This window comes from Dermatophagoides pteronyssinus, unplaced genomic scaffold (assembly GCF_027571235.1).
Source record: "Dermatophagoides pteronyssinus isolate colony J.1.1.1.1 unplaced genomic scaffold, Derpt_VIB-CSIC_2022.12 sq0002, whole genome shotgun sequence".
NCBI lineage: Eukaryota > Metazoa > Arthropoda > Arachnida > Sarcoptiformes > Pyroglyphidae > Dermatophagoides > Dermatophagoides pteronyssinus.
In genome coordinates this window covers 99,685-125,710 of record NW_027461526.1, presented here as the reverse complement: position 1 = coordinate 125,710, position 26,026 = coordinate 99,685, and the positions used below count along the sequence as shown (strand labels likewise).

The 26,026-nt window shown below is 29.3% G+C and overlaps 5 protein-coding genes across 6 annotated transcripts; 1 reads left to right on the top strand and 4 right to left on the bottom strand.

Annotated features, from left to right (window-relative positions):
- Positions 1 to 62: 62 nt before the first annotated feature.
- Positions 63 to 4,440, bottom strand: LOC113797345 (uncharacterized). Its single transcript, XM_075824528.1, has 3 exons — positions 3,464 to 4,440; positions 805 to 3,402; positions 63 to 742 (listed from the first exon to the last, which is right to left on the bottom strand). The coding sequence occupies exons 1-3, from the start codon at positions 4,329 to 4,331 to the stop codon at positions 63 to 65; spliced, it is 4,146 nt and encodes a 1,381-aa protein (XP_075680643.1). The 5' UTR covers positions 4,332 to 4,440.
- An 86-nt stretch (positions 4,441 to 4,526) lies between these two features.
- LOC113797443 (uncharacterized) lies at positions 4,527 to 9,451 on the bottom strand (the record flags this gene model as incomplete). Its single annotated transcript, XM_075824529.1, has 3 exons — positions 4,527 to 5,513; positions 5,572 to 7,881; positions 7,939 to 9,451. Coding segments are annotated over 3 exons (4,731 nt in total), but the record flags the coding sequence as incomplete, so codon positions are not given.
- Positions 9,452 to 12,349: 2,898 nt separating this feature from the next.
- On the bottom strand, positions 12,350 to 14,926 carry LOC113797336 (uncharacterized). 2 transcript variants are annotated; one of them, XM_075824534.1, is made up of 3 exons: positions 14,269 to 14,926; positions 12,943 to 14,190; positions 12,350 to 12,867 (listed from the first exon to the last, which is right to left on the bottom strand). In XM_075824534.1, exons 1-3 carry the CDS (start codon positions 14,477 to 14,479, stop codon positions 12,395 to 12,397), a joined length of 1,932 nt encoding a protein of 643 aa, XP_075680649.1. In that variant the 5' UTR covers positions 14,480 to 14,926; the 3' UTR covers positions 12,350 to 12,394. The 2 variants fall into 2 exon arrangements, with proteins under 2 accessions (XP_075680649.1, XP_027203493.2); XM_027347692.2 differs by having other exon boundaries at positions 12,943 to 14,923.
- Positions 14,927 to 16,087: 1,161 nt separating this feature from the next.
- Positions 16,088 to 24,910, top strand: LOC113797468 (uncharacterized). Its single transcript, XM_027347845.2, has 5 exons — positions 16,088 to 16,963; positions 19,191 to 19,496; positions 19,563 to 21,302; positions 21,366 to 23,775; positions 23,839 to 24,910. The coding sequence occupies exons 1-5, from the start codon at positions 16,318 to 16,320 to the stop codon at positions 24,422 to 24,424; spliced, it is 5,688 nt and encodes a 1,895-aa protein (XP_027203646.2). The 5' UTR covers positions 16,088 to 16,317; the 3' UTR covers positions 24,425 to 24,910.
- LOC113797470 (serine hydrolase BPHL-like) lies at positions 24,842 to 26,013 on the bottom strand. Its single transcript, XM_027347848.2, has 2 exons — positions 25,574 to 26,013; positions 24,842 to 25,513 (listed from the first exon to the last, which is right to left on the bottom strand). Exons 1-2 carry the CDS (start codon positions 25,847 to 25,849, stop codon positions 24,983 to 24,985), a joined length of 807 nt encoding a protein of 268 aa, XP_027203649.1. The 5' UTR covers positions 25,850 to 26,013; the 3' UTR covers positions 24,842 to 24,982.
- Positions 26,014 to 26,026: the final 13 nt, after the last annotated feature.

The following is a 26,026-nucleotide window of genomic DNA, read 5'->3' as shown; positions in this document are numbered from 1 at the left end:
TTTACTTGATCACTATTTTCTGTAATTGAGTGACATATCTTAGAAAAAAAAACTTATTGAATCTATAATTGATAGGTTCGAATATTGAATTCCTGTTCCCAGGCACTCATACCCGGTATAAATGTATCCAATTGATCGGAACGTAAACTTTGTCGTTGTCGAAAGCTTTCTCGTATGCGACGACCACGTTTTTGACGATTTTGTTGTGGATTACATTTAAATATTAATACACCTAATGCAATTGAACGATAGAAAACAATCTGAAAAATTAACATTCGAAGGCAATGATAAAAATATTGTCCTTGTTCATCACGTGGTAGCATCATTTTATATAATACGACAGATACTTCATTCGAATTACAACGACCAAAACCATATTGTAATTGAAATAATGCTTCATTGATAAAACGTAATACGGAAAATTGTGCAACAAATTGATAACCATAATGCATCTCTTCAATTGGATTGAAAGTATTTGATAGAACAAACCATGTGAAAAAATTTGAAAATGCCACAACAATTAATACGATAAAATTTGATCCAATTAACAATGCAAACAAATGACTTTGTCCTTGTACAACTAATGCACCTAAAAATGTTAATATAACCATCCACATATACATTCCCGGTTGTATTGGTTCAAAAACATCGACAATATAATTGTATACAAGTATTACAGGTATTATGGATAATAATTCAAAACCAGCTTTAACCAAATAAAACGACATTGTTGAATACCATCCTATTGATGATAATTTAAAATGAAAAAAAAAATTCAAAATAAAACTAACGAGACAAACTTACCATTTCGATGTTCATTAAAAAAATAAACAAATTCTTTAGTCAATGCAAATGAAGATTGTACCAAAAATATTAATAGAAAAAATGAATTCATTAGAATTGTATAGCATGTATTGTTAACTAAATCAATTTGTTCATGTAAACGAGCTGGTGATAGATGATTAAAATCTTCATCAAAACTAACACAACCACTTGTATGAACGGATTTTGGATTGAAAACAAATCGTAATAAATATCCATGATAAATGTAAAGAACAATATAGGAAACTGTTTCTAACCAAAGATAATTTTTCTGATACATTAGATTACGAAAAAATAGAAACCAAAATGATGTTAATGAAAATCTTGGACGATTTAGCTCTATACCATCATCAACGGCAACAATATCTTCTTCAAATTCTTCATATCTAATTTCTTCATTTAAAATTCTTTGATCAGATAATTGACAGAGTGATTGTACAATTGGATCTTCATTTGAAAGACATGAATATTTCATTAATTCTTCGGTTACCACTGTACAACTACATGAATCAGGAAGATTAATTTCCGGAATACGGCGAAGATTTTCGGCAATTTTTCCAGCTGTACCTGAATAAATACAAACACCACCACGTGCAAGACAATAAATTTGATCAAACATTTTTAAAATTTCTGTATTTGGTTGATGAATACTGACTACTAATGTAATCAAATGACGTCGAACCAATTTCTGGAGGCAACGAATTTCAATGGCAGCTGAATTTGAATCCAATCCACTGGTAGGTTCATCAATACAGATCAAATTTGGCATACGTAATGATGTTAATTCTAATGCTAATGCTAATCGTTTTCGTTCACCATCCGAACAATATTCAACAAAAGTTGATGCTGTATGATTAATATCTAATTCATCCAAAAGATTTGTTGCAATTTCTTCATAATCAATTTTTCCATACGATTGTCCATATAAACGTTCGGCAATATTTTTCAATTTGGCTGCATAAATTAAACTTTGTTTGGCTGTTAAACCGGGTAATAAATGTCCAGAAATTTCTTGTGAAATATAACAGATTCTTGTTGGTGTATATTTGCTAATATAAATTTGTGATTCAGCACTTAGATAGGTTTTCCAACGTCCATTTAAAACTTTCAATAAAGAAGTTTTTCCCGATCCTGATGTTCCCATTACTGCATTCAATGTTCCAAAACGAAATTGACCATTTAGATTACGGAGAATTAATTTTGGATTTGACATTTTCATCAGCGATGGTGATTCACGTATCATTCGTTCACCAAACAATGATAATGAACGCCATGATAAATGTATTTTATCACGACAAAAATTTTCAAATTTAGTTTCAGCATCCGGTTTGATTCGTGTAGTAAAACGAACTTTAATTGAACGTTTTCGTTTTCGTTCACCATTCAATGATTTAGATGTTTGTTGTTGATCAACAGCCAATAAATTATCATTATTTTCCAAACGACGATACATACGTGTAGCTTTACCCTTATAACTGAAACGTAACCACATACAAATCATTGTCATTAAACGAAGTAAAAACATATTACGAAAAACTGGTTTTAAATTTTCGAAAATTTTTTCAACATTAACCGAATATTTATGCAGCATAACTGAATATTCAGTCATTGGATTATCACATCGATCAAGACCATAGAAAGCATACAATACACCATTGTTTATATATCTTGAGGCAAGAAAATTTGATATTTTGATTGCCAATGGATTTCCCAATCGTTCCAAAATGATAAAATGTCCATTGAAAACAAACAATATGGTAATGAATACTTGTACTAAAACCATAAAAATCTGTATACGATCACCGGCTAAAATTAGTAGAAAATGACCAAATGATTGCATATAAAGAAATTCAATCCAATAAAAGAATAGAAAATAACCAAATCTAGTCCAATTGAATTGATTTTGATCAAGATTTATAAAATCCATTGTAAAATAAATCAATGAAGTACTAGTTAAAACATAAAGAATACTTTCGATCAATTGAATTAATGTTAATGACCAGAAAAATGTTCCAACCGAATACCAACGATTACGATGTTCATTACGAAAAACTTGTAAGATTGGTATGAATAAAAAACAAGCAAGACCCATTGCTATTGATGATATGAATAATGTTGTCATTGATTGATGCATTATAAATGAATCATGATGTGCACTATTACGAAGATTATCATGACAATTTTCTAAATCAGTTAAATTTTCACCATTCGATTCGTTATCATCATCTTCGGTTATGAAATTTGCAATGATAATCTTTGAGATATTTGTTGAATTCAAAACAGGTAATTCACAACAAGCTTGTGAACGAACAATTTCTTCACCATTAAAAACAGTAGAAATGAAAACAAATAAATAGGTAAATGTCATCAAAACTGCCAACACTGATTTATAATTGATTATAAACATTATATGAAATAAACGAATAAATTCAATGGCAAAATCTTTGAATAGAAAACGTTTGAAATGTTGTGGAACACCATAAGGAAGAAAATCTAATTGATCCAAATATGGTAATAATCGATCATTTTCCAATTTTAAAACATCATTAGATAATGTTTGTACTTTTTGATTATCGATTCCTATAAATAAAGAGAAAACTTTCATGAATTTTTTGTCTTCAAAGATTCACAGTAAACTTACCCATACATGCAATTTTAAGATATTCTTCGATCGGTGGTTTTTCCAATTCATCTTCTTGATGATCATCACAACTTGAATCCATACCAAAACGTTCTTTAAGAATTGGTCGCAACATATCTGGTGGTCCAGTATATATACAAACACCACCTTTAGCCAGAACATAAAGTTTATCGAAAAGATGTAAAATATCGCTATTCGGTGTATGTATTGAAATAGTAACCGACATACGATGATTATCAGCTAAACGTCGTAAACATTTCATAACGACTAGTGCTGAATTAGAATCCAAACCGGTAGTTGGTTCATCGACAAACAAAAATGATGGTTGATGTCTTAGTGACATTAATTCTTGTGCTATTGCAATACGTTTTTGTTCACCACCTGAACAACGATCAAAACGACGTGTTAAAATTTTTGGATCAAGCATTAATTCATCAATGATTGATCGAATATGTTCATTCCTTTGTTGTTTGGAAAAACAATGATTTTTAAATAAAAATGCATAACATAATGCTTCACCAATATTTAATTGTCCATAAATCATTTCATGTACGGCACGATCAATCAAACCGATAACTGGTCGACGTTTTTCTAATGGATTCAAATAAATTTCCGTTTCGGATGATAATCCCGAACGAACAGCCATATTACCGGTCAAACATCGAATCAATGTTGTTTTACCACATCCACTAGGTCCCATAAATCCGGTTAAATGATGATATTCCAGAGATCCGGTTAAACGACGTAAAATTGAAACCTTTTCACGACGATAATGAAGCCAACGTGATGCTTCATAACGAAGATTAAGCCATGCTAATGAAATTTTTAATTCTTTCGATTGTTGTTGTTGTTGTTTTTGTTGCGACATGTTTGAAAATGAAAATTAAAAAGATTTTTGGCTTGGAAGATTTGTTTTTTAAATTTAAACAAAATCAAGCGTCGACCGTGACAGGAAATCAATAATGAATAAAATTCAAATGACCTCTAAGGTCGAACGACAATATTTTTTTTTTGTTGTTCGAAGTGGTCAGAGGATGAAAATTTCTAGAAAATTCACGGTTTGTTTTTTGTATAAATCACAATTTTATTATGGTAGTTTAAATGAGAAAATTTTGTTTTTTTTAATAATTTTTCTATATATTTTACAGACGAAATTCTAATTGATCATCATCATCATCATCATTATTCTGACTGTCAAGACTAGAAGGAGATGAGGATGATGAATGTTTTGTAGCGAGATCGCTAAATGTACTTCCCGTTGAAGTTGATGGCGATGGCTCTTGTTGTTCGTGATGATTTGAATGTTCAATTGTTGTTGTTGTTGTCGTTGTCGCTGACCATTCATGATGATCCAGATAGGATGATGATTGCGATTGAATGGTAGTGGATGAAGATTTTCCAGTCATCCATAATCGATGATGATGAAATATACGATCACCATTTGCACGAAGCAACAATGCAAACAAAGAGCCTAATCGAAATAATATAGTCTGGCAGATTAATATACGAAGATAATGATAAAAATATAAATCAGGATTCAAATCATCGGAACCAATTCTGTATAGAACCAATGATATTGGTTGTTGTTGTTGACGGATATAGGCTGATCGTGATAATGGTGATGAACATGAATTAAAATAACCATAATGTAATATAAGTATGGCTTCATTTAGATAACGAAATACATTCAAAAATGATAGTGAAAATTTTGTTTGAATTTGAAAATTTGATGTTATCGAAAGTAGAGCAAATAATGAAAGAAGAATGAGAAAAATTGATTCCGAACGTATTCGATTTGTCGATATAATCACAACTAAATGGCTTAGGCTATGAATTGATTCAATTGCAATTGATATGAGTATTACTGCCCACCAATAATATGTATGTGGTAATTGACGATCATTATCGATAATTTCATCCGGTTCATAATAAGGATAATCAAAATGATCAATATCGATTAAATAAAGATAAATCATTGTTATCGGTATGATTGGTAGAAAATCAATCCATATAAAATGACAAATATAGAAAACACTTGAACTAAACCAGCCTATTGGATAGAATAAAATTAGTAAAAAAAAATATTCAGATAGAAAATATAGTCTTACCATTTTGATGTTCATGTAAAAAAATTTTAATTTCTTGATAGAAAATCATTGCCGATTGAAATAAAATTAACATTAAAAATAAATGTGTTGAAATATAAACATAACGATAATTATCCCAAAGATGTTCACCATCTATATCCCATATCATTTTTGTACCGGTACGATATTGTGGACAAACGGCTGTTGCATTAAAAATATCTTTTCGTATACAACCATCAGGTTTGGTAATTTCCGAACCAAATAATCCATTCAATAAAAGTGCAATAATAAAATAAATGGATGCATAAATAATCCAATGAAACCAAAGTGAATAAAACCAACGTCCACGATAACGACGACTTAATCGTAGAATAGACATTATTGAAAATGATGCTACATTCGATTTAATTCCTTTATGTTCAAGTGATATTGTTTCTTGTGGTAAAAGTTCATTAGCTTTTAATGTTTGTTGATCATTTTGTTTGACTAATTGTTCGATAGCTGATGATATTGTACAATCATCACTATCTAAACATGAATATCGAAGTAATTCTTCAATAGCACGTTTAGATGATGATAATAATGATGTTTCGGTTATTTGATGAATTGATTGATTCAAATGTTGACGTATTGATTGTGGTTTTGATGAACCCGAATAAATACAATGACCATTTGAACTTAGACAATAAATTTGATCGAATTGTGCAAGAATTTGATGCTGTGTATGTTGAAATGATACAACAAATGTAATCGAATGACGATCGGTTAATTGTCGAAGACAACGAATAAATTGTTCAGCATTTATTGCATCTAAATCAAATATTGGTTCTTCGATACAGATTAAATTTGGCATCTGCAGTGATGTTAATTCTAATGCTAATACTAAACGTTTACGTTCGGATTGATTACAATCATCAACATATGATCCGGATTGATGTCCTAAATCTAATTCATCAAGAATATTTAAAGCCATTTCCTCATGATCAAGTCGACTAGCACTATAATCATCATCTTCAATATTTTTAATTATCGATGCATAAATTAATGATTGTTTAACAGTCAAACCCGAAATCAGATGTTCTTTTGGATATCGACTGATGAAACAGACGTTATTTGATGCAAATTGACTTTCATAGAATTGAGTATCGGATGTTAATCGAGTTTTTAATTGACCATTAAAAATTCTTAGTAAAAGTGTACGAATATTACCATTATGACAGCCAATATTATCATTACTACCACCGATCACTGCATTCAAACTACCCAAACGAAATTGTCCATTTAAATTTTTCAGAATCAAATTCGATTCCGAATCACATTTATGATCGGTAGTTTTTTTACAACAAGCAAACAATGATAATGAACGCCATGCTAATTGAATTTTATCACGACAAAATTCAACTTCTTCATCATCTTTAAATATTGGCTGTATGATACGTACTTTGGCTTTTTTTCGATTAGTTGGTCCATAATCGATTGGAATTATTTGCGATTGATAATGATGATTCGATGATGTTGTTGTTGTTGTAGATGATGGATGTTTTTTGTTGTTTTTGTTGTTGTTGTTTGTTGAACATCGAATAATTAATTTTGGACAAAAATAATACCAAAGCAATAGAAATGATATTATACGAATCACAATTATAATGATCACTATTGAAATTAGATTATTAATAATTTCATTAAATTCTAATGGTATTGAATATTGTTTAAATACTGATGATGAATATCGATTATTATTTGATCGATGATAATCATTTTGTTGATAATGACTATGATGATGATGATGATAATCACAGCTACGTTCTAAACTATAAAATGAATATAAAACAGTATCATAAATTGGTTGTAATGATATTATTGTTGATGCAATTGAACGAATTGTTAATGAATGTATACGATCAATAATGACTAGAATATTATTGTTTAATAATTGAAATATAATTACAATCAATTGACCGATTGTAATCATAATCACAATGGAATAATTATTATTATTTTTGTTACTGCTGTTGAAGTTTTTCTTATTCAATGGATATATTAAAACACTTAATAATATTCCATATGCTTGATGATAAAGATATAATAACCAATATGCAAATAATACATGATTAAAACGTTGTATATTTACATTTGATAATGATGATAATAACCATTTATTATTTGATGATGATTCTATTGTTGTTTGATGATTATAATAATGATGATTTTCAATCATTGTATGATCAATAAGAAAATACATTAAACAGGTAAAAATTGTTGACCAAATTATTGATTCAATTAGATTGATGAAAAATGATGATATAATAAAAACATTGAATGAAAAACGACCTATTTTTGGGTTTAAAAAATGGATTATTGTTGTTAAATAAAAGATAAAACACATACGATTTTGATAATCATTACAAAATAGATTTAACATTTTTAAACAATGTAATGATGTTGTTAAAATTGACCATGAAGCTAAAAACCACATTGAATACATTTGATATGTAACATAACCATCGATCATTATTTGTTCATTAATAATTTGTTCACATGTTTGATTTGATGGTACAATTAAACGTTCACTAATTGAATCATAACAACGATTTGCAATAATCATTTCATTATCGATAAGAAAAAATGCCAAAAATAGATAATATAAAATCGATATCAATAATTTTAATGGAAACCAACGATTTAAATATAAAAGACGAAATTGTCGATATGATTGAATAAATAGATCGATAATTGAAAAACATTTACAGGGGATATCAGAAATTTTTGGTTGAAATTCTAATTTTTGTAAATATGGTAATAGAAAATGATGTTCTTCCAATAATGTTTTATCGGCTAATTTTCTTACTTTTGGATTAGTAAATTCAAAACAAGAAATTTTTAACATTTCTTCAATTGCTATACATTCATCATCATTGTTATTATCATCTACATTATCATTATTGTGTGATGAATTGATAATACCAAGATTTTTTTCCAATGTTGATACTAATAATTTAGGTGAACCAGAATAAATACAAACACCACCATGTGCTAATATATAAAGTTTATCAAACAATGTAATCAGATATGAATCGAATATTTTTGCCGATATAATCATTGTAATGGAATATTTTTTCGATATATTTTTTATTGATAATAATATTTTTTCAGCTGAAATAATATCTAAATTTTCGAATGGTTCATCCATAAACATAAATGTAGGCATCGAATCAATGGACATCATTTCTTGTGCAATTGAAATAAGTCGTTTTTCTTTATATGAACATTCGTTAAGTTTTTTATCGATCACTTTATCTTTTTCAATTGATAATTGTTCAAATATTGTATTAATATGTTGTTGATATGAACGAAATAATGATAAAATTCCATTATGAAATATATAGGAATATCGTAATAGCTCATTAACAGTCATATGATTGAATGTAATTAAATTATCAACATTACGTATAATCCATGCAAAATGATTTCTTGATTTAATATCATTTGTTTCATAACGATAAATTCTAGAATCGGATGATATTCCTGATGAATATCTTATCGAACCGGTTAAACATTTAAGTAAAGTTTTTCGTGCATGATTTGATGGTCCAAGTAAACCATTTACTGTATGAAATTCAAAATAACCAGTTAATCGCCGTAAAATTGGTGATGATTGATCATTTGATATTTTTTCATTGATTTGATTTGAATTTGTTGTTGATGTTTGAATAATGGTGGTTGTTGGTGTTGAAATTGATCCACGACGTTGATGAAATAATAGAAAATTTTTTAAATCAAATTTTTTATTAAATTTTTTTCGATAATTATTATGATTATAATCTTGTTGTTGTTGTTGTCGATCATCAACATTATCATCAAAATCATAACGAAGATTATGCCATGCTAATGATATATTTTTTCATCATTTTTTCACCATCATCATTATCATTATCATTATTGAATTTGGTCATTTTCAATACGTTCGCGGATGATTCATCATCATCCGAACCATTGTTGTTGTTGTTGTTGTTATTCAAATTAATCATCATTATTATTATCACTTTTATCTTCAAAAAAGAATAAAATTGTTTGACATTTACAGAACAGAATAAACATTGGCTATTCAGAAAAATTCAAAGAAAGTGAAGAAAAAAAACGATTAAAATCAAAGATCAAAATCAATGTTGTTGTTGTTGTTGACGGTTGATGTTTTTGATTTATAAAACAAAAAACAAAATTTACCCTTCATTATTTTTCAATGATTTATTTTCTTCCACAACAACATCGACAGAATGATATCAACAACGACAAAATGATTTCAAATTCATTTTTTTCTTTGGAGAGATATTCAAAAAAAACAGATACTGAAAGAAAGAAAAAACACTGGATTAATAAATGATGATCAAATTGATCTGATGATGACGTTTTCCAATCAACCTTTTTTTTCTTCTTCTACTCTCATCACAATTCGATGTATCAATCTCTATCTCTCGCATTCTCACTTGAATTCAGAAGAAGAAGAAGAAGAAGAAAAAAATTTAATTTGGACATGATTTTTTGATTTTTTTCCAAAAAACAAAACAAAAAAACTGAAATTATCTTAATTAAAACTGAATTATGAATGATTTTTTTTTCATTTACTTTTCTTCTTCATTATCATCATTATCATGGATCATGTTCTCTCCATCCTGTTGAAGAAAAAGAGAAAGTGATGGCCATGATATCATTGATGATGATGATGATCAATTACATCTAACACACACACGCATCAACTACTACCGTTTTTTTGTTTTGTTCATCGTGTGTGTTCAAGATATTTTTCCTTTTTTTCTATTTCTGTTCACATTGAGGTAAATTATCGAATAAACTTTCGTTTTTTGTTTTGTTTGTTATTAGCTCAATTTGGAAATTTAAAAATTTCTGTCTTTTTTTTTCCTTTTTGAAATTGATTCGAACAATTCAAAAAACAAAACAAACAAACAAAAAGGTGATGCGAATAAAATTGATTATCATCAACGACGACGATTGTGGTTGAAATGTAAACAACAACAACAAAAAAGAGAAAAAAGGAAAGAGAGAGGAAAAGAGAGAAACTTTGTGACGAGAAAAATTTCGATTGAATAACCACAAACAACCAAAACAAACCAAAATAGAAATTCTTTTTTTCATTCAAAATGCAATGATTGAATGGTAACCACCAAGTTTTAGCGAATCTCAATAAAGTGTAAGTGTTTTTGGTTTTTGGTTTTTGCTGTTTGTTGTTGTTGGTGTTTCAGAGAAACAACAACTATCAACGAAAAGAAAAAACTGTACAAAACAGAAGAAAAATCAACACGTGTTTGAAGGTTAAATATTTTTTCGTTCATCAATGATGATCCTTACTTCGTTCGTTCGTTCTTATTGGATAAAAAAACGAAAAAGATAATTCTGTCTTTCAAATGAAAAATTCAATGATGAGAATTTTTTTGATAATAATTTTCCAATTATAAATTCTATAAATTATTGATTAATTTCTCTCTCTCCATTCCCCAACCTTTACCTTCAAAATATGGATTTTTAATTAATTAATCGATGTTTTTTTGACAAAAATGTACACTGGCGATGTACTAAATGAAAATATGGATATCATTCAGCTATTTAATGATGATGATGTGACAACATTCAATGTCGGATAAATAAAATGTTGACAGATAGATAGAAAGAATGAAGAAAAAAATGTCAAGATTGTTTTTTTGATAAACAATTTTTTCTTGAAAAGACACATTTCAAATGAAAAAAAAAAATTTCATTCTCAAGAATCCCAGCAATAAATAGAGAGAGAGAAAAACTTGTTTTTCTTTGAGAAAAAGCAAAGTAAATAAAATGCAAAAAAAAACTTCTTATTGATCATTTATCGAACAAGAAAAAATGTTTACTTTTGAAATGAATCTTGCTTCATCATCAAAGAAAGTAAAAAAAATGGAAAATTTTGTTCCAAGATCAAGTTTTAGTCGTCATCATCATCAATTATAGATGATGATGTTTCAAGGAGCTCTAGTTCACTTTCTAGTTTTTTAATTAATTAATCTAGCTTTACCTGATTTTTGAATCAATTTTTCTCTTCTCTCCTTAGAATCGGAACTAATCAAATAAACAGAAAAAATTCAAAAATGACGTTACAACAAATTCAACAACAAATTCTCTTCAAAATGAACAAAACATTTCCATTTTCATTTTCAATTGACGTTGACAATTCATACATTGATTTTACATCGTTAATCAAAATCGATTGGATTAAATCAAAAAAAAAAATATTTTCTTCATCATTTTTTTTCACCAATCAATCGACGGTTGGATTTACTTATTTAATAATCAAAATGAAAAAAAGAAAAAAACTAATCAAATTCAGTAATCACTTTCAAAAAGGTATGACGTATTTACGTAGTTTTCTTCTTCTTCTTCTTAGTTTTTCTGCTGTAATGTTTCGTTCAAGACGACAATGTTGTTTAACACACAAAATACATGATTAGATGGTGGTAAATGATGGTAACCTCGAGGCAAACGAAAAAATTGTCGAATGATAAACAGAAATATTTGTATTTTGTATTTGTATGTTGCACAATTGGAGATTTGAAAAACAAAAAACAAAAAATTTTTTTTTGATGAAATTGATAATCTCCAAATAAACATTGAGCAAAAAAAAATTGTCAAAAAAAAAAAAAATAGATACGAAATATATATTTTGAAAATATTTTTGAAATAGGTCACACCATCTATCCATGCGTAATTGAACAAAATCAATATTTTTTTTATTTCAAACAAAAAAAAAAAGTTTTTTTTTTTATTAAAAGGATTTTTTTTGTTTGTTGTGAATTTATACTTTTCATCTCATTGCTAAATATGATGGCCGTACATTTGAATCATCATAATATGAATCAGAAATTATAATTGGCGATGATGGTTGTACGTTGGTTGAAATATTTGTATTCATTCGTTCATAATAATCCGAAATGGCTTGTTCTTCATTTGAAATTGGTAATTGTTGTTGTTGTTGTTGTTCATTATGTAAATCATTATATGGTGTATAACGATTATCATCGGAAAAATCAATCGATTCATATTGTTCATCATCAATTTGTTTACCAATCGCTGTTGAATAATATGCACCAGAATCAGAAAGTTCCATACCTGGTAACATAATACCACCAGTACCATTATGACCCATTTGTTGTCGTTGATCCGCAGGTTGTTGATTACGAATTTTCATAAAAAAATAAATCATACCACATGACATTAGAAATGTAAATATTAATGTTGATAATACAATCATCATTATTGTACTGGTTTTCAATGAATCTAATAGTATTTAACACAAAAAAACACAATGAATATCTCAATTCAATTCAATTTTGATTGATTATAATAAAATACCTTCTGATTTTACTGAACTTGTTGGTAAACAATTCGGTAAACTACCTGTCCATTCACCATCATCACATATACGTATTTCTTTACCGACAAAAATATTTGTTTCATCTTTACAACGAAAAAATGCTCGACTACCACGTACAGGTATCCAATCGGTTTCATTTCGAAAAAACACACGATCATATTTATATATTTCAATCAAATATGTATGTGTTTCATCATTTTCTAATGAAAATTTTTGACATTGTCTTGTAGGTAAACAGATTGGTAATTGACCATGCCAACGATTATCATAACCACATTGTATGGTAAGAAATTGACCACCATAATTATCAACACGTTGAAAATCTTTTGCACATGTAAATAGATAATTTATTTGATCATTAATAACACGTGCTTCTAATCCGACAGGTATTTCAGGTAGACCACAAATTGGATCAGTATAATTATCATTATTACTATATTGTTCAGCTAAAATAAATGTTGCTAAATCATATTTAATCGGTACCTGTGATGTTGTTTCAATTCGTATCTGATTAGACATTTGTTCAATTTCTTTATAAAAATCATCCAATGATTTTGCCCGACAAAAATACCAATAATCAAAACGTGTTGAATTATAATGCCAAGGTGAAACGGAATTATTCGAAACACGTTGACAATCACGATATTGATTAGTAACAACGGTAACAATTTCGAATACATTTGTACGCATTTTTGGATCAATCAAATGATTTACAATTGAAAAACTTATACGTATCATTTGAATTAATGCAGGTTTTTCTAAGATTATATTCCAATAATAATCTTTTGCACCTTTTGCACGAACTGGATTTGAATAACGTTCAGCAATAAATGAATTACCAAATTTATTGAATGGTTTAAGATTATTTGTCAAATTATATTCATTAAGTAATCGTTTTGGAAAACCATTTTCCGCTTCATAAATAAACACTTGTACAACATCATTTTGACGAAATGCATTACCACATAATGGCATTTCACCATACCATTTTCCTTTTAAACATTTTCTATATTGTTTTAATGATATAAATTCATCACATGTATATTGTACTTGTTCATCTTCAACATAGGTTAATTGTACTGGTGATATTTGTGATTTTGGTGGTCGTCCAGGATCTTTACAATATGCAATTACTTCAATTTTTTTACTTATTAATGATGATAATAATGGTGTTGATGTTTCATTTATGGTTGGAATTGTTGTTGTCGTAGTTGTAGTTAAAATTTCTGGTTTAGATAATTTCGGTAATTGAACAGAATCCTTGTTATTGCTAATGTTATGATTATCATTTTTGACATTTTTACCATGAAAAAATAGATCATTATTATCGGATAAATGTTTTGCTCTTGAAGTTGTCACCGTCGTTGCCTTCGTCGTTGTCGTAGTCGTTGTCAATGTATTTTTATTCGATAATTTTGAACGATCAACACCAAGGGTTATGGAAAAAATTTCACAAAAAAATATGGCTAATAAAATATTTGAATTAAAGAATCTTAGTTGAAAATATAACAACATTTTTGGTTTCACAATTTTAATCGATTTTAAGAGAAAACAAAAATCAATAATTTTCAATAAATGCCATCATCTTCAACAAATACAAACAACGGAAATATGAATGAATAAATGTCGTTGTATGGATTTAAATCGATATTTTTCCTAATTTAAATGAAATAATAATTTACAAAACGTTACATCCGTTGTTAATGACGTTGTTGGCGAATCCGGCTTTTTTTAATCCAAATCTGGCAATATATTAGGTTTACAAGGTTCTATTTCAATCAATCAATCAATCATCATTGTCGTTTACGTCTTGTCAAGGAATCCCAAAAATTACAGAATTTTTTATTCATTGAATTTCATTGATAAAATAATCGAAATTCATAATCGATTAAATCGATTACATCACTAACATCACGTGATAAGTATAGACAAACAGCTGATTTGTAGAAAAGCCGAAAAAACAAACTGCGCATAATCATTTCGATAATTCTCACTATTTTCACACAGATTTGTATGCTTCCAATCAACAACAAAAAAATGGTCTGCGTGTATACAGGAAAAAAAGATGGAAAAGGAAAAAAAGAAATCCCATTTGAACTTTACAAAATGCTTCTATCAATTTTGGGATTCTCTTGGATATACAGCTGAGTGTGTGGTGTTTGAGTTAAGAGTATCATCATGCTATAAGCATATTTGAAAGTTAACATTGTTGTGTTTTTTTTTCTCGGATATACAAAACATATTTCTATGCTACTAATTTCGTAACTTTTTTTGGTTGTATTAAGCAGAAAAAATTCCAACATTCCCTCCCAAACATGCCATGAACTGAATGAATAAAGTGAAGACGACGACGACGACGACGACAAAAACAAAAAAAAACAAAAATGAGCAAGCTTGGACCTATCGGTCAAACTTTATTCTGATGTGTCCAAATCGGCTATATTTTAAGAACCTTCATTATCATCATCATCGGGTCCAACTTTTTATTTTTTTTTATTGTAAATTTTGCTCATATCTTTTGCATTTGATTTTGTTCGAAAAAAAAGGTTTTATCTCTCCATTTTACTTCAAAAAATTCACAGAATGGATTAACATCCAAAAGATTTGTTTTAAAGTTATCGTTGATGATGATGATAATAACAATGTTCCAGAATGACCCAATAGATCTCATATAGATTTTCATTCATTCATTTTCCTACATATCTGGCATCTTATTTATTTGTGTAATGTTTGTGTAAATTTTTTTGTTTTTGTTTTTATCATCTTTTATATTAAAAAATCTGCTTTTCATAATCAATGATGATGGTATGTATAGGGTTTATTTGATGGTGGGGTTTTTTTCCTGTCTGTTTGTTTGTTTGATCACCACACATTGAAAAGATTCGAACGTTTCGAAAACGTTCGAATGTTTGAAGAAGAAAAAAACATTCGAATGAAGCGAAACAAATGAAAAAAATATGTTTGAGAAACTGATTGACTGACTAACTGATTGATTTGTTGCATGATTATTATCTTAAATATCGATGATTATTCCATTTATATTTACAAGATTTTTCTGTTGTTGTTGTTGTTGAAAATGTTTATGATTTCAATTTTCTATATATATTTTTTTTCATTTTCAGATTCGTTTGAAAGCCGAATAAATGGAATGGTGTTTTTTTGCAATTGTCAACGATAATTTGTTTTGATTGATGTTGTTGCATTCAGAAAAAAATATATTCACATCAAATATACATACCGGAAGAATGATTCATTTGATTATTGTTTAAAATTGAAAAATTTTTCCTCTCTCTTTCTTGTGATATTGATTTCGATCTAAATTCTTGTATAAGTAATCAAGAAACCGAAAAAAAATGGGAGCACAAGGATCGAAAAATGAACATAACCATCCTAATAATCATCATCAACAACATCATCATCATCATCAATCACATAATCATCATCATCATCAAATATTTCAACAACATCCATTATCATTTCAACATCATCATCATCCTGGGCTTTTATTACAACAATCGCAGCAACAACAACAACAACAAATTAGTCCTAATCAATTACAATTTCATCAACAACAATTACAATTACAGCAATCAAATTTTATCGATCCACAACAACAATTGATTATATCGGGACAATTTGTCGCAGGTGTTTTACCATCATCATCATCATCAGTGAATAATAATGGTATTATTATTGGCAGTGGTGGTGGTGGAGGTATATCACCATCACATCATTCATCATCAACAGCAACAACATCATCATCAATACCATCATCATCTAGTCCATTTACAGTGACAACATCGACATCATTTACACCACAACAACAACAAAATCTATTAGGTCATCTTGATTCAATACAATCACAATTGGCTGCTGTACAACAACAACAACAACAACAACAGAATAATAATAACTGCCAACGATCTTCGGTTGCACAAAAATCAAATCATCATCAAAAATCACGGCAGCAGCAATTATTTGCATTTGATCCAACAAATGGTAAGCAATGAAAAATTTGAATTTTTTTCGAAAATGTCTTTTCTTATTGAATATTACCATAATTTCGCACATATAAACCCTATTTTATGTATATGGCGCATTAAAACAAGATTGACTATGACTATGATTCATAGTTGAGTTAGGTTAGGTTGATGACTATGACTATGCCCAATAGTTCAGTGAGGTTAGGTTGATGACTATGACTATGCCTAATAGTTCAGTGAGGTTAGGTTGATGACCATGACTAACACTTATAGTTGAGTTAGGTTAGGTTGATGACTATCATCATAAATCATAGTTCAGTTTGTTTGATAATTATTTCATGCACTGTGATTTAACTAAAAAATCATGTATATGCCGCGTAATAAAAAGCGTAAAATTAGGGTAATTAGTTTTTTAAAAAAATTTTCATTTTAATTGTTATCATTATGTTTTTCTCGGTATTTTATTTTCAAAATTCAAATGACAATTGTCTGCTATATTTTAGAAATGATGTTAATCAGGTAATAATAGAATGGTCATTATTGAAATGCCTATTTTTATGATGTGTAATAATAATAATGACCTGAAATCAACAACATTCATAATGAGGATGTCATTTATGAACTTGGGCGGCTATGAAAAAATCATATAACCGGAATGGATTTTACATTTCGTTTGTTGTTGTTTTTTTGATTGTTATCAAATGCATGTAGTAATATGAATTTTGCTCTACATAATTTTTAGATTTTTTTTAAAGCATTTTTTCTCTTTCTACATTTGATATTGGTTGTTTTGATTTTGATTTCGATCGGAAATTCATTTTTTTAAAAGTTTTCCTTTGATTTAAAAAAAGGGTTAAATTTTTTTTCATATACCTAAATCCTTCGAAAATGAATGTCCTCAAATGAGGATTACGAGGAAAAAAAATTCATTAAATATCATAAATAGAATGAATGAATGACTGTAGCCGAATATCTTTTTTTTCTACAAGAGTTGTCCTGCATTTTTGTAGACGGTTTTTCTTTTTCTTTTTTGATTGATTGCCGGGTTTTTATGTTTATGATGGTCGATATGGACAGTAATCAAACGGGGAAAAAAAGATTATTCCATGCATATAACATAATCATTGTGTGTATTTGGCAATTGTTTGATTTTTTTCATTTTTTTCCTTTATAAAATGATGGTCAATGTAAAATTTAAAATAGAATTCATTTTTTTTCTCTTTGCTATTTTGAAAACTAAAATCTCTCTTTTGTTATTATACATAACCCAACAGAGCTTTATAGTCAACTTGCCATAAAGAGAACAAGATATAAAGATGTTGTTTAAGAAAAATTTTTGTTGAATGAATTTTGTATATTTTTCTTTTTTCCCTCTTTCCCCCTTTTTGTATCTTGATAATCAAATCTCCTGAACAAAATGAATACATTCTATATGGATTTATAAAAATTTGTGTCCCACTTTATTATAGATTACTTTGATTGATACACCTGTCTGTTGTTGGCATTTATGTTTCGGTTATATGTTCATCATCAACTCATCACTGTTGTTGATGTATCCATTTCCGAATATAGTGGGATACTTGTTTTTTTTATGATGATCCGGGTTGTTGTCATCATCAACAATTTGTATTTATGCAAACTAAATCAAATGATGGTAATCAAATTTTGAATCAAAATTCATTGGAATTTTTATCTGAAATTAGATTTTTATTTAAAATTTTATGTTTGTGACCGAGATTTTTTTTTGTTGGTTGTAGTGATAATCAATTTCCTTGTTTAAATTTATTTTTTAATATGAAAATTTCGTAATAGTCAACATTGTCATTGATATTTTTTTGTTTTCATTCATAATCATTCATCAATTTGTTAATCCATTGAGAATTGCCCTTTCATATTTTTTTTCCTGTTGGTGGTCGAATTTGTTGATTAAAATTGCCTACACACACAAACATACAGGGTTCGATGAACTTTGTTTGTCACGCAGTTTTTTTCTGGATCATTTTTATTTAACCATTTTTGGGTTTTTTGTTTTTTGTTTCAAAATAGACATTGTTTTTGATATATGTGTCATGTTACGGATGTTGAAAATATATTAGTTAACACCGAAATGAGAAAAAATAATTAACAGGTTAACAACTTTTGTTTATCGAAAATAAATTATCTGCCATTATCAAATGTTTCAAGTTCATTTTGTTAGATTTTTATTTAATAATTTTCTATATTTTTTTATCTAATTCGAATAGAACAATCATTTTTATCATCACGTCCATTACCTGAAGTGCCACAACAACAACATCATCATCAACATCAACAAAGTCTAGATTCAAATGCCAGCCAAGATAATAATAACGATTGTTGTTTATTTGAACAACGTTTTGGTCTTTCTATTTCGCAAGAAAATCTTCTTCAAATCGAACAACAACAACAACAATTGATTGGACCGCCACCACCACCACCAGATTCTCAACAGCATCTACCGAATGGACAAATGTTTGTTGCACTTTATGATTTTCAAAGTGGTGGTGAAAATCAACTATCGTTTCGTAAAGGTTTGTCATTATTAAATTTGATTAATTGATGATTTTTTAATGAATAATTTCTTATGAATGTTTTAGGTGATCAAATGAAAATTGTTTCCTGTAATCAAAGTGGCCAATGGTGTGAAGCGATCTCATTCAATAATCAAGTTGGTTGGATACCACAAGCCTATATAACACCTATATGTTTGGATCAGCATAAATGGTATCATGGAAATATATCCCGTTCGGATGCCGAACAATTATTGTCATGCGGCATTAATGGTTCGTTTTTGGTACGAGAATCAGAATCATCACCTGGCCAACGAACCATTTCATTGCGATATGATGGACGTGTTTATCATTATCATATTAAACAAGATCAAGATCTTCGTTATTATGTTAGGCCTGAATGTAAATTTATTACGATTGCCGAACTTGTTCATCATCATTCAAATCAACAAGATGGATTGATCACAATGTTATTATATCCGGCAACTAAACAATCATCGGGCTATTGGTCAGCAATAAATGAAAATGCTGATGAATGGGAAATCAATAGAACCGATATAATTATGAAACAGAAACTTGGTGGCGGACAATATGGTGATGTTTATGAAGCACGATGGCGAAAATATAATATGACAGTAGCAGTGAAAACATTGAAAGAAGATACAATGGCTGTAAAAGATTTTCTTGAGGAAGCATCAATTATGAAAGAGATGCGACATCCAAATCTAGTTCAATTAATTGGTGTTTGTACATTAGAGCCACCATTTTACATTATTACGGAATTTATGCCATATGGAAATCTACTTGATTATCTTCGTAATAATGATCGTGAACAAATGTCGGCAGTTATTTTGTTATATTTTGCCACACAAATAGCCAATGGAATGTCTTATTTAGAATCTAGAAATTTTATTCATCGTGATCTAGCTGCTCGAAATTGTTTGGTTGGTGAAGATTATCAAGTAAAAGTAGCCGATTTCGGATTAGCTCGATTAATGGGTGATGATACATATACGGCTCGTGCTGGTGCCAAATTTCCAATTAAATGGACGGCACCCGAAGGATTGGCTTATAATAAATTTACGACCAAAAGTGATGTATGGGCATTTGGCGTTCTCCTTTGGGAAATTGCCACCTATGGTATGGCACCATATCCTGGAATCGAATTAAGTGATGTTTATCATAAACTTGAAAATGGATATCGAATGCAATGCCCAGATGGCTGTCCACAGCCAATTTATGATCTCATGAAAAAATGTTGGAATTGGGAACCGACACACCGACCTACGTTTGAATATTTATATCGGACATTATTTGCAATGTATCAAACATGTGCCAGCGGATATTCATTAGAAGAATTCATTTCATCCGATCAATTTACTGATCCTCAACAACTTCAATCAAACAATGATGGTAGCTCTACAAGCGGTTTTTCCTCTAATTGTGGCACAGGAACTTCTAATTTAGTCACTATAGTTACAAATCCTGAACAAACTTCACCAAGTCAAAATCAAGTTCCATATAAAAAACTTTCGGGAAGCTCACCAAATATTGCTGGTCATTTATCTATAGCTTCTACTGGCAATAATATTGTTGATGATAATTCATCATCATCTCGTGATCCAATATGGCCTTCAAGCTTTTGCCCAACAAACAATCCATCGGCTAAAACAACAGCCAAAGTAAATCTGAGGCAACGTAATAACCATAGCGAACAACAACAGCAACCACGAATGCATCCAAATTTGCTCAAAGTAAAACAAGCGCCAACACCACCAAAAAGAACTAGTTCATTTCGTGATTCAACATATCAGGATAAACAACCAGGTAAACAAAAAAATGAAACTTGATTTCATTATTAATTGTTAATTATATATTTGATATTTACAGGTGATGAGGATATACTTAAAGGTGCTGAACAAACGATGAATGATATTGAAAAAGTTTTTGAAAGTCTTAGCTCAATTGAAAAAAATATGGCCGATTTTGCTGCACAACAATCGGTTGCGCTTGATGATAACAATTCTGCCTATATGTACAATTCGGACACAGATCAGCAACGTAATTATAATTCAAATACAATATCATCAACATCATCTACTCGATCTAGTACGACGAATAATAATGTTCAATTGACAACAACGAATAAAAATATTCAACAACAAGCAATGATGATAGCAAACACGAAAACAAAATCATCTCGAACAAAATCTAGTGTCAAACATAATAAAAATAATAAAATAAATTTCGATCGTCATCCTGCCATTGATTCATATGAACAAGAACAACAACAACAACAAATGATTAATTTGAAATCTAGTAAAAAATCCGATATTGATATGAAACGTGCCATTAATCGTTATGGAACAATACCGAAAGGTACCCAGATTAATGCCTTTTTGGATTCATTACGGCCACAAAACGAGATGTTGGATACCAATTTTCAGAGCAATAATAATAATTCGGATAATTTTCTCATCAACAGTCCAACATCATCGTCTACAGTTGATTGTCTAAACTTGGATATTCATCATTTGCATGATTCTTCTGATAATATTCTTACATTACAACATGCAGCACCGATTAAATCACCGCAACAAAATTATCCGAAAATTACTACATTTTCCAAAGATACCAATAACGTATCGATATTGGAAGATATTTCGAATAGCAATCAAATGTCGGCCAAACCTAATCAGCATTTCAATTTTACTAGACAAAAATCTGATCTAACACACTCGAAAACAATCGAAAATGTTAATTTCAACTTTAAAAACTCTAAAGCTAGACAATTACGAAACGGCAACAAAAATCATCTGCAATTATTAAAATCAGTTGCATCGCCTAGATTGCCATTAAAATCGTCCAATTTTGATCAGATTGACAGTGCTAATGTTGACGATCAAATATTACCATCTTTTCATCAGATTACACCACCACCTCCAATCGGCGATATTGAATTGAAATCGCCTACTAATCCTACTCCGAAAATTTTGAGTAAAAGTGAATCCTTTGATTTTGTTTCATTTAAACCATCTTCTTCAAACATAGAACCATTAAATAATTTAATGACTTTGGATGAAATTATTAATCCTGAAGATTTTCCACCTCCACCAACAACATCTGATCTTAATAGTGTTGACTTTAATAGCGATAACACTTTTGAGCAAAATACAAAAGTAACCAAGAAATCATCGAAAGATAAATCAACAATTAAACATCAAGATTTACCCAAAGAAAATGATGAAGTTCGTTTAGCAACTAAAGCAACATCCAAACGATCGACTGATACAAATTCCGTTTCAAAAATTCCTATTCAAAATTCCGCATTTATAAATGAACTGAACGAAAGTTTCCGTTTGAAAACACAAAAATCCAACAATATCAATAATAATAAGGACCAAGCAACTACTGCCAAAGTAGCCAATACGACCAAAACTGCATCATTCCTGTTCAAACGAAGTTCAAAACCGGAACCAAGTTGTCCGGCACCGGCCATTCCAATATTTTCAAATCTTTCACAATCAAAATTTTATACTAAAAATTCGACCAATAACAATGATATGGCAATGGATGTTAATAATAGTAATGCAGCTGCAGCCGTCGATGCTGAATATGTTACACCCGTTTTGAAAAAAGTTCCATTAAAACCATTTCAATCGATACGACAAAAACAAGAATCAACAGCCAATGATGATAATCATCAACAAACTACAGCATCATCATCATCATCTACTAAGCCAGCAAAAACATCAAAAGCTTCAAAATTGGCTTCATTTTTCAATAGCGGTTCAAATGCAAAAAATCAAAAACATTTAAAACCATCCGACGAACAAAAAATGAAATGTGAAAAAACTACAAATGATACTGTAGATATGATGGATCCATCATCAATAATGAGTAAATCAATCATTTCACAATCCGGATATGATGCAGATGATGATGATGAAATAACCAAACGTAATAGTGGTGTTTCAAATTATAAAAAATTTTGGGAACTTCATTCATCCATTACTGCTAATAATAATAATAATAATACGGGCGGCGAAACATCAGATTCTGGCATTGGTTCAATTTCTAAAAGTAATGATTCAGTAATCTCGACAAGTTCTATAAATTCATCTACAGTGGCTGCATCGATTCAATCAAATAAAAATTTATCATCCAATTCAGCTCTGTCTAGTCCTAAATTGAAAACACGTGGCAATTCTAAAGTGACAAGTAATAAAATGACTGTTTCCTCTGATATGGGTGAACAACAACAACAAACAAAAAGTTCACCAACAGCTACAAAATCTCAGTGAGTAATATCAATTTAATTTTAAATTTATTGAAATTTATTTGTTTTTTTTTCATCAAACAGAATTCCAACACGAAAATCTTTGCTGAAAAGCTCTAATGACTCATCATCATCCAATCTTAACAACAACAAATTGACCAACAATTTTAATGTTGTATTAAAGCCTGTATCGGATTCGACCAATTCAACTAAATCGAAAAAAACTATCACATCAGAATCGATTGGTAATAATATTGATGATTCTACAATTGGTTCGGATCGAGAATCAATAATTGATTGTTCAAAACAGATTGAATCGATGCTTGACGAACAGATAAAACAGAATACTTCACAAACGGAGAGAAAAAATTTAAATGTCGATACGAAGAATAATGCTGACACGGCATCATTATCCAATATAAGTCCATCAAGAATGTCGAACAATTTAAAACGTGTATGTGATAAAGTTCTTGTATTTCGTAAATCATGTTTATCATATGCTGAACATTCATTATTACCACAACAACGATTTCGTTTTCGTGAATTATTGACCAAATTGGAAAAAAGTAATGAATCATTACGTGCTATTGGTATCAATGAAAACTCTATGGAACAATTGAATGAATTGCGATCGAATCTGCGAGATATTGTCGTTTTTGTTCAAAAATAATCGATTGATTCCAAATTGAAGCAATGACAATGACAAGTGCCATAATGTGATTCTAAAAATGAAGAAATCTCTCAATTCTCAAATGTCATCTTGTCATTTTTCTTTCCTAATCTGTTCTATGAATCACTTTTCTTTTTCTTGATATATGAATTATTGATTGATTATATACTCAAAACAAACACACAGATCAAATGATATATGATCCAAATGACAAACCTGTGTTTTGTCACACTTGAACTTCTAGTCTATTTTATATAAAATTTTAGTAAATTTACTGATCATTCATATACTTGATCTGTTTTTTTTGCTTTTGTTTTTCAATTCGACTTTATTAATTAATTATTTTATTTGAATGCTTTTTTTTCGGTAACAATATTTTTCTAATTCATAATGATAATTCCGAATGACAATAATAACTGTCTTTTCTTTCAATTTTATTTTGAATTCAACTTTAATTATTTGAAATAAAAATAAATTTTTCAAAAATTTTTATTATTGAATTTTATAATTGTCCATTGGATGATTGTCAATTGGTATTTATTGTTGAAACAATCATTCTTATATATTATTTTCAAGTATAAATTTTTCCAATGTTTGTTTAAATTTGATCGGCTCAATTTGATGTAGATTGTGACCACAATTTGGAAATCGAATCAAGCGACTATTCGGTACATTAGCCACAATATGTTCTGCGTGTTTTAATTCGATAAAAAAATCACGATCACCATGTAATACTAATGTTGGACATTCAATTTTACGTAGACCATCTTGTACTGGTCCTAAAAGACCTTGTGGATAATAGCGGCCATAATTTTCGATGGCTAAATCCAAATGTCTTTGCCAAAGATCTTCAACACGATCAATATCATCACCATATGCTTGTTCATATTTACGTAATAATTCAATATCCCAATTTTGTAGATCACGTGACCACATAATATGTTTTGATGCTGAATCGGTATGGAATGTCATTAATCCTTGTACAATTAAAGATTTTATACGTGTTCCACCGAATTTTCTTGCCATTACAATGGCAACTTTAGATCCTTCGGACCAACCATAAACGGAATATTCGTTGTATCCAAGTTTCTATAGCGAATCATTTCCAAATATATAAAAATATAAGCGGAATAAAAACAATTTACCAACCTCCATCAATTCATTACAACGATCAGCATCATCATGAATAACGTTTGGTCCGATTGGTCGTTCCGGTGGTATCGAACGACCCCAGCCAGGTAAATCAACACAGATAAATGTAAAACGTTCAAAATCTAAACAACCAGAATGTTTTGGATTGAATTGTATGTCGAAATCACTTTGTGCCGTTCCAATAGCGCCAGGAATAACTAAAACAATATTATTACCATGACCGAATTTTTCATAATAAATATTAAATTCATTAATCTTTATAAAACCCATCATGTATGGATCGATGTAATGTTTGAAGAAAAATGAAAGAAATATTTATGATTTATTTTTTTCAAAAAAAAAATTTCATTAAAAAATCATTATCATTGCCACCTAGATAACGAAATTGTTGTTGTTGTTGTTATTATTATTGTTGTTGTTTTTTCGAATCATAATTATTCGTTATTCGTC